This window comes from Carassius gibelio, chromosome B21, assembly GCF_023724105.1.
Source record: "Carassius gibelio isolate Cgi1373 ecotype wild population from Czech Republic chromosome B21, carGib1.2-hapl.c, whole genome shotgun sequence".
In the NCBI taxonomy this organism is placed as follows: Eukaryota; Metazoa; Chordata; class Actinopteri; order Cypriniformes; family Cyprinidae; genus Carassius; species Carassius gibelio.
This window is the reverse complement of record NC_068416.1, coordinates 24,921,661-24,935,963: the sequence shown is the minus strand read 5'-3', so window position 1 is coordinate 24,935,963 and position 14,303 is coordinate 24,921,661. Positions and strand designations below refer to the sequence as shown.

At 37.1% G+C, this 14,303-nt stretch overlaps 1 protein-coding gene and 1 long non-coding RNA gene across 2 annotated transcripts; one reads left to right on the top strand and one right to left on the bottom strand.

Annotated features, from left to right (window-relative positions):
* Positions 1–570: 570 nt before the first annotated feature.
* Positions 571–5,319, top strand: LOC127985367 (uncharacterized). The gene is made up of 3 exons (XR_008160644.1): positions 571–1,036; positions 3,996–4,106; positions 4,240–5,319. It is a non-coding gene; the product is annotated as an uncharacterized LOC127985367 (long non-coding RNA).
* A 1,812-nt stretch (positions 5,320–7,131) lies between these two features.
* Positions 7,132–8,724, bottom strand: LOC127985366 (phospholipase A2 inhibitor and Ly6/PLAUR domain-containing protein-like). Its single transcript, XM_052587355.1, has 5 exons — positions 8,604–8,724; positions 8,391–8,510; positions 7,972–8,094; positions 7,597–7,707; positions 7,132–7,477 (listed from the first exon to the last, which is right to left on the bottom strand). The coding sequence occupies exons 1-5, from the start codon at positions 8,650–8,652 to the stop codon at positions 7,287–7,289; spliced, it is 594 nt and encodes a 197-aa protein (XP_052443315.1). The 5' UTR covers positions 8,653–8,724; the 3' UTR covers positions 7,132–7,286.
* Positions 8,725–14,303: the final 5,579 nt, after the last annotated feature.

The window sequence follows — 14,303 nt, the reverse complement described above, 5'->3', positions numbered from 1 at the left end:
GTCTGACGAACTGTCACTTTGCAGAGCGAAAGATAGCCTAACCCTGCCAGACTGATCCTACCTCAGCTACCACCCTGCATTACTCTATCAACCCTGAATGCAGAGAAAGGGGCGGGCCTAGGCCAACAACTCCCATTTAAGGGAGGAGGCTGAAATCTAGGGGAGGAAGCCTAACACATAATGAATGCGGCAGCTATACTTAGCAACACGCCTCCAATATCCCTAGCATAGCCTAGGCCAGCTACAGAGGCGGCCCGGGTCAGGGCCGACCTACAAGCATAGATCTACCTGGTGGCTCGGAGGAGCCACAGCCTTCTTGATTGAGAGGCTGTGAAACACTCAACCTACTGTAACCCCCATAAGAAGTTCTAATAGGAATGTAACTTTTATCATTTCTTAGGTTAATCATTTATTATATTATATATATATATATATTCCTTCAATCATAATTCTGCATAAAACCTGAATTTAGAAAATCTGCCTAGCAATTGTTGAGCAGTCCTGAACAGGTATTTGTGATTGGTTAAATATTTCAAGCTCCGCCCTGCTATATACACAGAATGGGTGTGAGAGAGTGCAGCGGGAGACTGAGACGAAGATTATGAGCCGTGAACAATTAAGATGCTTAAACTTGGCGAAATTGTCATTGTTATTGGTTAAAAGAGTCGAAAAGGAGCATATGCACCAGAAAGAGGTGCAGAAGAATCATTATCTGCATTTTTGTTGGTTTTTTGCTAATGAAAAAACATTCATTGAATCTCGGCCAGGTTTTTGGTTTTTTCCTTGAATTCTCTCTTCTGGATAGAAGATGGCGAGCCACCCAGCTTGAATTTGGTGATCTTCATTTGATTTGTGCGGAGTGCCTTTGAATCCAGCACTTTGGTAGGACTGTACAATTACAACCTATGGATCTCTCCTTCTAGAACCTTGCTTGATATTGAACCTAAAGGAACTTTACTTCCTGTGAATTTGAACCCTAATCTGAGCTCAGCAACGTGAACTGAATGGACAGAACTGGTGATCCTTAATTCATCAAGTAATACACGTACACTGATAACGCACACACACATTTGTTGTTGTATTTTTTTTATTGTTTTATAAATAATACAAGTTATCATTCTGTATACAAGTTATTGTGGTTTCTGATTTCATTTCATTTACTGTTGTTTTTGATTTTGGGTTTACAGACTATACTATATTCAGTGCTTTAAGTGGGCCGGTACGCACCGCTACTCAGTACCGCCACTTCCAAATATAGCTCTTGAGCGTACCGCCACCTCTCCGTGCGCCCAGAACGTGCTTTTAGCGTACCGGTACGCTCATTTGGACATCTGTTTTAATCTTTTACCTGCACTGCCGATTTTCAGAGCGCTCCTCACAATGCAAGCTTCCTAATTCATCCCACCGAGAGCAGTAACTACATTACCTATTCACCCTTAAGTTATACAAGTGAATAGCGCATGTGTCGCTTTTCCCACTGTTAAGTGTCAACAACTCAACGTGGCCGGATAAAGTGTGTGAAACTCGTTATGAGTGTACACCACACTCGGTTCGGTTAATAATCATTTACAGTGAACAACATTTAACATGTTCACTTGGCTTCAGACTCTGAATACTGCAAGAACAAGACCAAAATCAGATGATTCGCTAACTGACACCTCACCAAATGTGAATGATATCACTGCAGGTCAGACTCAACCTAATGAAGTAATGCAGCTCTTTCAGGTAGGGTGACCAGACGTCCCGAAATCTAAACTGTTGTCCCGACTCCCGAATCTGGCCCTAATTGTCCCGAAAATTATACTAAAGCAAAATCTTGAGTATTTATTGCCTGATAAACATAAAAAACTGTCTGCGGAGGTTGAGTCGTCCTGCAGCCCCCGCTGGCTGCTCATTGGCTGCAGCATCTTTTTTCTAAGTTCTAAAAAAATACCGTAGACGGCAAGGCACAAATTTAGATATTCATTTATCTAATTAATCTATAGCCTATGCACAAAGACAATATTATCTTTTTGTCCCCTTTTTGTTTTGAAGCTTGATGTAGAGAGCGCAAGTTGCTGCAGCTGCGAGGAGGACAGTCAGTCATGCACGCGTACAGGAGTGATTGACAGTTCGCGGCACTGTGTAGAAAAAATACTCCGCTACACAATGATTTCGTTATTTTCGTTTAAGCTTATTAACGTTAGCGTTACAGAAAGGTCTGATTTACGCACTGTTACAACAGTCATTGTTTTTTTTTTTGTTTTTTTTTACAATGACATTTGAGTTCATGATTTTAATGTTGCTGTTTCTTGTGGGAGACTGAAGAGTAATGACAGACGGTTGATCTTTTGAATAAAAATGTGTTTAGTTAAGGTTTGAAATTCATTATCTTTTATTATAGGCTACGAAGTCTAATATGATAAGCCGACCACAGACACCCCCAACACATAACCCCCCCTCCCCCTATCCCGTCACCCAAGACCACAGACATGTGTTATTGGTATTGAGTTATGTTTGGTAATAAAAAGTTAAACTGGCAAAAACAAAAGTCTTTCTCGGGCTCGGGGTTGGGGGCATCATAAAGGAATTATGCTTAGGGCACCAAAATGGCTAGCAGCGGCACTGCCAATAGTTCAATTCCAGGCTGCAGCAAAGTCAGATTGTGCAGAAGAATCATCTATTTCCTGTGGTCTTGTCCTGGTGCTCCTCTGAGATAAGATCTTTACAGGGGATCTCTATCTGGGGCTCTAGCTGTCCTGGTCTCCGCTGTCTTTCAGGGAGACCTTCATGTATGAAGCGCGTCGCCACTCTGCCTCGGCACGAGCAGGACCCGATCCGCGAGGACCAGATGCTGAACTCTCTTCCCTCGAGAAGAGAGCCCGACGAGAGCGGAGCGTTCTCATAGGAAATCGCTCACAATTTGCACAGGACGCTCCCTCAAGAGCATCCTGTGCCTGCTCTTCACCCAAACAGTACACACACATCTCGTGAGTGTCACCCGGCGACAAATATCTTGGGCACATGTCAGCACATTTCACAAAATTTTTAGGACTTGCCTTAGATGTGTGTTTCATTTTCGCTGTAAGCAGACGTTTAAATCAGACAAAACAGTCCCTGAAGACGAAAAGGATATTGTCATGGTTTCAAGGCGCCCTTTTTATATATCCAGGTCGCACTCTCATCATTCAAGCTGATGATTCATGGCTGTCGCCGGTCAGCATGATTGCTGTGAGTTGATATTTGATTTCAGACACCTGTCACGCCTGAGGCGTTCCCCATAACGTCGATGACGTATTGTCGAAGTTCCCTTCGAAAGGGAACGGAAACTATCTTGGGCTGATTTTTTTTTTTATAAATTCCAATTATCAATGTCAAGTACTATAGTGACATAATTACCAATAATTCTGTCACTTGAGGTGTTGTAGGGTACGTTAGTTAGTTAGAGATCCAAACAAAACATCATCCTCCAAATAATGCTTTATCAGATTTATTCATCACAGCTTGTACTGGTCATTTTTACTCACAGTTCTGCTGCACAATGCACATAAAATATCAAATGTTTCCACATATTCACCACCAGACACGGTCAAAAAATGTTGTGCTTCCCTTTAATTACACACCTGCCCTCTCTTACTCTTTGCCTACCTATATACTCATTCAGACCAACATTACTTCCAGTTGTAATAAACAGAATTACATAAGAAATAATGGCTCTTACAAGTACCTTAAACTTAAGGCTTACTGTCTGTTTGCCGACTGCGTTTTACACGTTGAAAAAAAAAATACAAAAAATATTACGAGATTAAAGTTGTAATATTTCCAGAAAAATGGTATTGTACTTTACTCTCCAGGTGCAAATGACTACTTTCAAGTCATCACTCATATGACATTTAATCAGGAACAAAATATAGAGTGGGACTCCTGTCAAGAATTAGAACAACTAATGGAGTGTTGTTTCATTAGATGTTATGTTTGTAGAATAATAATAATAATTTAATGTTTCCTTCTTGTAGATCCCAATACAATTGTTCGCAATGTAAAAACCTGTTACTATTGTGATGGATACAGCTGCTCAAACATATTGAGCTGTTCAGGGAGTGAAGACCGCTGCATTACAGCAACAGGTGAGAAAAAAGAGGTGCTTTTTTTATCATTAATTTTTCAACTTTGACAGTACACATTTACCATTGGCACATTTACACATTTACCCATACTAACTCAGACTGACTCAATCTTATATTTATTTCTTTTTATCAGGGTCTGTTAAGGGCAGCCAACTGTGGGAAATGGCTGTGTCTCTAAAGCCTTTTGTGATTCTAAAACATTAGTTAATCTTTTCAGGACATCTCATGTTGTAAGGGGAACCTGTGTAACTAAATCTGCTGCACTAAATCCAGCAGCTCTGGAGATTCTGCAGCAAAGCCACAATCTGACATTCTGAATATAGCTTGTGTTTCCTTGTTCTATCATTACAGGAAATTATCACACATGTAAGTCCTTTATGGTAGCTTTCTGCTTTAAAATCTTTTTTTGAGTTTAACATTTTGCTGGGTACAAAGCTATAGCTAGTAATCATCTGAGGAAAATCCCACTTTATTCATGTGTTTTGAGAAATTAACAAATGTAATGTAAGTAAATAATCAAATAAAATTTTACTTTATTTATGTTTATGATTAATACAACAGAACATCAAGCTATATGTTTGATTCAAACAGCGGTTCTCAAACAATGGGGGCATTTGCAAATTGAAGGGGGCTCCATGTCTTGCAATAATTTAAATTTAGTTACAGAGCTGCAGACTGTGACCTTTTCCCTGCTGGTAGCCTATCTGAAATACACAATTGAGTTTATAGTTACAGTGTGTCTCTTCCATTTGTTCCATTCATTTGTAAATGTTTATAAAACAGTAATGTTTATTAAGGCCAAAAGTAGCAAAAGTGGACAAAGAGCTCTTCACAACGTAAAAAAAACATGAGGTGACTTTTACTGTTTCAGATTTGAAAAACAAAAAGGCGCGAATAAAGAATCCTAAACAGACCCTTTACTTTGTGTAAAAACAACTTTTAAAGAACAATGTTTTTTACAGAGCACTGCTGAATTTAAGCTTGAGCAGCAAGAAAAATAATGTTTTTATTGTGATGAAATTGATCAACAATTAATATGCAATTCGTTTTTTACTAAGTAATTTATTTGATCAGATGGCGTGTGTAAGTGAAGTTTCCTCTGGCTTTCTACATCCTGTTTTACTTGTAATAGATTCAGCAGCAAAGACAACCACAAAAACTGTCACATGCATTTCAATTCATGCATAACTAAATAAAGCTTCTTTTGTTGGTCTACTGCTTTTTATCATGCTTTAGGGATTGGAACCGACCTGTATTTTATTAAACAAATAATCAACAAAATACTGCTACACTATGAAAAACCCAATTGCAAAAAAATAAAAATAAAAAAATAAATAAATAAAAAATAGTTGAGTAGTTTTTCCCTTCCTTTTCATTGCAATAAAAAAGAACGTAAACATTAAATTTAAACATGCATTTTTAGACACTTATGTTTTTGTTCTTGCTCCACAGATACAATAAATGAATAAGCAGGGGTTTTTGTTACTTGTTGTAGGTTAACATTAATGTTTAAACATTAGTTTATACTAAATTTCAGACCTCTGATGTCACTGTGTAACTTTCTCACAAACTGCATCATCTCATATGAATCTGATCCATAACTACTATAAAGAGCTCCTATATGCATGCATTAGAAATGCAAAAATATATATACTGTTTTGTAAGCTTATGCAGTCCACCAATATGTCCAGGCTATTTTAAATCTGCACAAATAAAACTCATGTTTATGATGTGCATTGCTTCAGAAATACAAATACTCTTTGACGTTTGTGTAACAATATCATCCAACAATTGTCTTCAGGATGCACAGACTGGATAACAAGAAATGCTGAAAAAGGTTTAGATTTACTATATTCAACATACACTCTTTATAGGGACTTACAAAACATGATCATCATAGAGACGGCTTATGGTAGAGAAATTAACATTCACAGGCAACAGCTCTGGTGGACATTCCTGCAGTCAGCATGCCATTTGCACACTCCGTCAAAACTTTCGGCATCTGTGGCATTGTGTTGTGTGATAAAACTACACATTTTAGAGTGGCCTTTTATTGTGGCCAGCCTAAGTCACACCTGTGCAATAATCATGTGTCTAATCAGCATCTTGATATGCCACACCTGTGAGGTGGGTGGATTGTCTCGGCAAAGGAGAAGTGCTCACTAACACAGATTTAGACAGATTTGTGAACAATATTTGACAGAAATAGTCCTTTTGTTTACATTGAAAAAGACTTAGATTTTTGACTAAAGGTCATTAAAAATGGGGGCAAAAACAAAAGTTTTGCATTTATAATTTTGTTTAGTGTATAAGCAGGTGTTGATCATTTTCTGCGGAGGCAGTGCTTATGCACACTATTACATAATAGTAGAGCATAGTAGAGCATTCCCAAAGCTTTCATTTTGGCAGACAGCCTTCAATAAGCTGTTTTTAAACCAACAGGACTTTTCTTACAAATTCAATACAATTAATCTGTTTCTGGGTCAAAGTTACTCAGAACCTGCCTGATGTGAAATTTAAATTTTCATGTACAATTTTTGTTTATTATATTAGAAAATAAATAGAAGTTTAATATGATAGTTTGGGCTCTGTTATTATTATTAACCTTTACAAACAAAGGCCAATAATTAAATATGGGGGAAAAATAAAAATGTAACCTTTAATATTATAGTAATGAGTGTAAGTAAGAAGGTTCCATGTAATAGTTATGAAATCGAACTGTGAAATGTGGATCACATTATGTATAACACTTATACTTTTGACCTTTCATGCTAGTTATACAATATACTGAGTGAAAAATAAGTGGGGAAAAAGGTATTTGCAAGATATTATTTCTCATATCTAATTTTTTTACTTATTAGTTTTATGATCTGAACATTATTCCAATAGTGAGAATCCAAATATTGTTTAAAAAAATGTGTTTTCTTCTTTACATAAGTAATTTTCATATGTCTGTTGTGAAGATAATGATCTTATAAAAAAAGATTTTTTTTACAGTGTGAGAAGCTAATTATAACCCCAGAAACAAGGTGTAGTATTTTATTTAATAAAATGTCACATCAGAATGCCACAGACAAAAACATATCAGGACACAAAAGATACATTATACAGTGAAAAAACAAGCTCTATATTCAGTACAGTGTGTCCAATTTTGGATGTGAATGTGAAGATCTGCTGGATTCAGTGCAGCAGGATGAAGGAGAGCAGAGAAAGGCAGAGGAACAGGAAGCTCTGAGAGACGCTCTGAACACCGTTACACAGATTCCCTGGACAACATGAGATCCCCTTAACATATATATCCGATGATCCAGCATCACAGATAGATTTAGAGGCACAGCCTTTTACAAGGATGGACATGCCACTGACAGTCCCTGATGGAAAGAATGAAAAGAGTGGTTAATCTAAGCTGGAAACTGGTAAATGTGTTCTGTATCAAAATCTCAATCATAAGAGAGATAAAATAAAAACATTTAATTTTCCAGATTCTCACATGTTCCATTAATGCAGTGCTCTTCATTCCCTGTACAGCTCAATTTGTTTAAGCAGCTCTGTCCATCACAGGAGTAACAAGTCTTTCCATTGGGGGTTCTAGTGCTGGGATCTACAGGATAAAAAAAGTATTGTATTTTCTGTACAAAATATAACATGTAATGAAATAACACTCTATTAGCTGCTCCATTCAATCAATTCACAACTGAAAACCTGCACTCTCTATTTTATTTCCTGATTGAATGTCTTTTGGAAGTAAAGTGAGAGTCGACTTTAATGTCAAGTCAAGTCATCTTTATTTATATAGCGCTTTAAACAAAAAGGATTGCGTCAGAGAAACTGAACAAACGCAAATTTGGTCAGTGAAACAATGTACCTGGAGCATCTTGAACGTTACACCCGTCTGTGTTACAGCACACTGAAGATGACCTCATAATGCCGAGGTTCATGGATCCACTTGCACAGTCAGGAACACAGTCTTTAAACTTGATTTTAGCACCTAAAACATGAATGATTCAGGATAGACCAGTTCAACTGCACATTATTTTGACTGTAAAAATAATTTTAAACATCAATATGTAGCATATCTCTCATTTCAAATAATGATTCAATTTTAATAACTTTAAATATAAATTGTATTGTAGACGTAACATTTTGTGAGAAAACTAATAAACAGAAATCTGAAAAGAACATTCGGTGATTAGATTTGTACATTTTGTGATGAAATTTGCAGTTTTGTCAGAAGTTATATTTCCAATAATAATAATAAAAAAATTCAATCCATCATGGACTTACCATCTTTTGTTACTGCTGTTAAACTCACGCATTTGTAAGATCCACTGGGACATGTTTTTACCGTCTGATCTGAACAAGACCCCGTCACACCCGAACACACATAACAACTGAGAGTGTGTCCTTTAGTAATAAAAGAGAGAGAGAGTAGCGAGAGAAACATCAGTGATCCGTATTTATACTCAATAACATTACAAACACTCTTTGTCTTTGTACCTGCGGTGAAGAGACTGAACAGAAGAAAAACTGAGGTTTGCAGATCCATCTTTGATCAGGAGGAGAATGAAATGGAGTTTCTCTCTCAGTGCTCACTTTATAGCTTATAAAAGGGGAGGGTCTTTATGAGAAAATGAAAGTTAAACAGAAGCAAACATTACTAGAAACAGAAACTTACTAGAAAAAGAAGCTTGCATACTTTACATATTTGGCAGTTAATGAAAAAGTGAATTTTAATATGTAATTACAAGGAAAGTATAAGTCTGTTCAAACCAACCTTCTTAAAGGGATAGTTCACATCAAAATAAACATTCTGTATTCATTTTCTCATCCTCACACCATTCAAACCTGACTGATGTACTGTCTTCTGTGGAAAACAAAAGAAGATATTTTGTGTTTTTTGTTCATAAGATGTAAACAATGGGTTCCATAATGTTTAGTCCCAAACATATCTCTTTGTGTTCTGCATAAGAAAGTAAGTCATACATAAATTGTGTATAAGCTTTATTTTATTTTAATAAGAAAAAAATCATGTCATGAGACAGAAAGCAAACACATATACTGTACACACAAACACACACAGACACAACAAGGACAAAAATATAAGAACAATAAAATAAAAAGTACTAAGAGGTTTGACAGCCTTTCACTGTTAATGACAAATAATAATATTAAAATACACAGATGTAAAATATACAAATATAGTGTTTTCATTTTTCTTATCAAATTGATTGATATAGGCTATGTTGACACTTGGCATCGTTTTGGCGGAGCAATCGGCTATTGAAAATGAAAGTTAAACCGGAATAGCGGAACTCACATAAACTAGCGGCACACATTCATAATAATAGTCCTTCCACTATAAACACACATAGGGAATTTAGAACAAAATGTGTTTGATGAAAGACTCACTAATCTCGTTATTTGATCTACAGCAACAAAGTGGCCTTTTATAAAGACACATTTGGTCATTAACTTTTAAATGCATAATTTTTCAAACACATGAACAGTTTTCATGAAGGACACCTGATCGACAGATCAACATGCTGCTTTTTCTCTAATATGGTAGAACGTTTGTAGTACAAACAGGGGCGTAGCAAGCTTTTCAAAAGTGCGGGGGATGGATGTGGTTTGTTTATAAACAATAAAAATTATGAATACAGTGACAGAGGGGTACAAAATGCAGGGCTTAAAGTTCTCCAGCACTGTGCCGAACTTCCGGCTTGCAGCCTTTGGCTGGGAAAAATAATAATCCTAAATTTTAAAAAATAATCATAAAAAAAAATAATAATCAGAAAAGGGGAGAAAAAAAAAACGCCCACACAAGTCATTTTCTCTGGTGGTATAAATAATGTAACAATTTACTGTTTTTAAAAATGTAAATAATATACACTTTTCTTTCATAGTTATTCAACAGGTATACAAACAATGTCATCATTTCTCACTTTTTTCTCCTCAACAGGTAACGTTACAATCAAACACAACAGGTATCCACAAAAGTATTCAGCTAATCAACAAACAATGCTCAAAATATCAAAATCAGTTGCACTGGCAATGAACCCATAAATACACTGCTTAACAATGGCAGTTTGTCCCCCCTCCTCGTCAATTCCCTGCCTTCTTCATCACAGCTTTGTTATACATTGCATGCCACATAACGTTTCATAACCGAATTTAGCTAGCTGCTGAACAATATCCCAATAATATCAATAGAGCTCGGGCGTAGACGTCATGGAATGGTGCATTGTGGGTAACGGCGGCCATTTTAGAGGCATCGCAAAGCAGGTTTGTAATAAGATAATAGCCAGTCTCCAGAAAAAGTTATAGAACGTGACAAAAAAAGTTGCCTATACCTATATGGACAAACTTAATAATGAAGCCAAACAATGCTACTTAAAAAAAAGAGGTTGTAGGCGGAATCGATCCCTATGAACACATGAAAGTTTACCAAGCCTCCCTGATAATTTCTCCTACCGGGTCTGTGGAGTGAGCGCTTACACCTCCGATCAATTTAAAAATGTCACTTTCACTTTTTAAAAAGTCACTGGAGGCTCACCTGCAGATCACAAATGGATCTGCAAATTAAACGTGGAGAAAACAATTTTTCTCACTAAGGAAATGTTAACATTAACCAAGCATCAGTGGTGACACACACACACTTATCAGATTCTGCGAGCTATGAAGCTTGTCTATGCGGGTTTGTTACACTTCAGGAGTAATTACTCACCTATCATACTTGCAAAAATCCACTGTTTTCCTCCGGTAGTTCTGTAATCCGGTATAATATTGACGAACATTCACCTCAGACACAACCCACCATTCACCAAAACAAGACGCTTAACTTCCTATTTTGAAGTTCGTTCCAGTTTTTTTATTTATTTTTTTAAACAAGTTGTTCAAATTTGTTAAATACAGTCAGCACAAAAATATCAAAAAGCAAATTAAGTTCAGGATTGGGTCAAAAGAAAATGTTTAAACAAAAAATACAGACACTAAACTGACTCCCTTACTGGCCAAAAACTAGAGAAAGCGTAATGTGTTTGTGTCTGAGTTTGTGTGTGTGTATGTGTGAGAGAGAGAGACCATACACAACATGTCTCACCATAACTATGTATTATAATATTATCGAAGGTGATGGTTTCCCTCCGTACAGCGGCGACCCAAGCCATCTGACGCCTCTTGGTGATTTCAGACACCTTGTGTTTTTTTTCCAAGTAGGAAAATGTTGAAAACTAATATGATTCACGAGGCGTTTGCCCTGTCGATCATGAAACCGATTACAGCAGTTCACAATACAGCAATACTGAACCATTTCCCAAAAAATAATCAAAATTAATGACCAAATGACCAACGTTACCTAATGCCTACTATACAGTACATCTACTTCTGTACCGCGACTCCCACAATGCATTGCGACGTGACGCAACGATCCCGACCTCTATTAGCATTAGTCTAAAAAACGAAATATAATACCAAAAACACTCGACATGTCAACAGAACGATAACAGAACATCTTCCCAAACACATATCAAGCTTATTTAAAAACCTCGAAAGCATAAACACTGGAAAAGGGAGATGTAAATAACCATAAGTTCCCGCCTCCTCAGCACGAGCTGACTGATAACATTCCAAGAGAGGCGGGACTTAATGCAGAACAGCCAATCATCAGCTGGTCACACTCAAAGTTTGAGTCATGTTTGAGAGGGAGGGGGAGAGGAGCAGGCGCAGCGAGAGCAGACACAGAGCGGCCAGAGAAACGGAAGAGCGACTGTAGTAAGGCGTTTAACTGTCTCACCGGGAAAAGTCACGTGTGTGATGCCCCTGAGTACAAATTAAAAGCAGTATGGGAGCGAAAGCAGAAAAGAACTTCATTCAATTTCTCTCAAGGCAGGTGCTGTCACAGCTGAGCAGGCAAGGAGAGACGAGATCACAAAGCAGCTTTTATAGACCCTTTTACAGTTGGTAAACAAGGTGACGTATTTGTGTGGGCGGGGCTTAGCTGGAGGCAGAAATATTCCCCTCAACACTTGAACAAATGGTAGCTAGCGAGTTTTCTTAGCTTGTTTTTTTAACAATGGCTGGAGAAAATCTGAATATATCTGCTTTATCTGAATATTTAAGGTCACTCACTGTCCGGGACCTCGATAATTATTTAACTTTAACGGACGGAACCAGATTGGTCGACCCGTACACGATCACTCATTGGATGGACGATCTGACAGGATTACCTCCGATTGAGTGGCCTGACATCTACACTTACTTGATAGAGAAACCGAGCGTGTATAGTAAAGAGAAACTGAGGGCGTATAAATCCTTAGATTAAATAAAGAGTGACATTACAGTAAAATTATTATTAAGATGTAAATATTTTCTAGAAATAAAAATTCTGAAGACTGCAAATTAATAATAAACTTTCTGTATTTATTCTTTCTTACCATGTTCTTAAATTCCGGTCACAATTAATCACAACAATGTATATAAAATGTTCTCCGTCGATTCTGGCAACCAACAACACAACAAGACGACATTTTAAGCTCCTTGAGTAGCTGACCCTGTGTTGGTTTGTATTAGCCGCCTCCAGTTTTCCGTTTGTTTTGCCTCCAGCTAGCGCCGTGACGTACCTGTGACGTCCGCGCAAAAGGGGTCTATAGGCCTAACTAAAGGTGACAACTAGAATGATCAAATAGGAGAATGTAAACATAACCTTTACATAAAAGAAAATAGCAGTTTTGAGTCCTAGAGACTTTGACTCGGTCTTGAACTCTGTCCCGAGACTGCTTTTAATGGTCTTGGTCTTGTCATGGACTTGTGTGCATTTTGACTCGGTATTGACTCGGAATCGAACATATTAGAAATCGGATTTATCAGTGTTGTAGACAAGACTGAGTACAGAGAGGTTCAACTCCAAGTCAAGACTGAGTTCAGAGAGGGTTGTGTCCGAGTCATGACAGAGACCAGAGAAATTGGGTCTGAGACAAACCTAAAGAAATCTTCAAGAGTATACTCTAAAAAATGCTGGGTTGTTTTCAACCCAACTTTGGGTCAAATATGGAAACAACCCAGCAGAGTGAGTGTATGTAAAATGTTTGGTGGAAACAATAACATTGGCCACATACTCAAACAGTATATCAAATATAACATGGCATACACTGTATTTACTTGATACAGGTTTAAAAAATATTATCACTTAAGGGTAAAATGGATACAAAGAGATAATCATAGTTTGTGTAAAGGTAATTTTATTACAATTATAAATAAAATAAATAAATTAATGGATTTAGCAGACACCATTATCCAAAGCGACTTTGGGGTGCTGAGACAGTCATCAGTCTGTATCTGTATTCATTATATTATTTAATTAAATGATATTTGGTTTTCTTTGTGACCATTTTGTCCTACTTTGTAAACAGTATATATTAAAATAACACAGTTGAGAGAAATAATGTAGCAATGTGTTCCTGTAGCTCAAGTGGTCTGCTAAATGCATAGATGTATGTAAATTATATATTTTTATCGCATAAGTACTAAACAAAATATAGTTTTGGTCATTTTTTTGTTTAATCTGCAAGTTCCTATTTACAGCCTTGACAACTATTTATTTACGATCTGAGAGGAAGTGGATAAATAAGAAAATTATCATAGGGCTCCTAGCTTATTCATGATTGGTGGAATTGGTGTTACAATTTTACAACCTGGGCTGCGTTCAGCCCCGACAAAAGTTGCACAACATTTTTTAAACAGAAACGGTGATGCGTTGAACATATGGCAGCTGAGAAGGCCATTCTTTGTGTTATTTGTGAAGAATTTTCGGAGCCTGATGAAGTCGGTATAAATATGTGTTTAATGCTATAAAATATGCCCGATGTTACAGTTACTGCACTAGCCTGTCCCAAAGGGATTGCTGAAGAAATGGAAGCTGTACAAACGGCTTGCATGCATGACCCTTTTAAGACGTGTTGCCCCTTTAAGATGTGTTGCCCTTTTAAGTCTTATCGCCATTTTACCATTGCGCAGCAAAGTTGAAGAGAAGAGACATTAGCCGATCCAATACAAGCCTAATATGTGTGCGTGCATCCTAAAAGTGAGTTGTTCTTGGTAAATTATGTTTAGTATTGAGATTAAGTTATAATCTTGCAGGCATTTGCAGATATGATAATTATTTTCGATAGATTGTGCGTGCATAACCAGCGTTTGTTTACA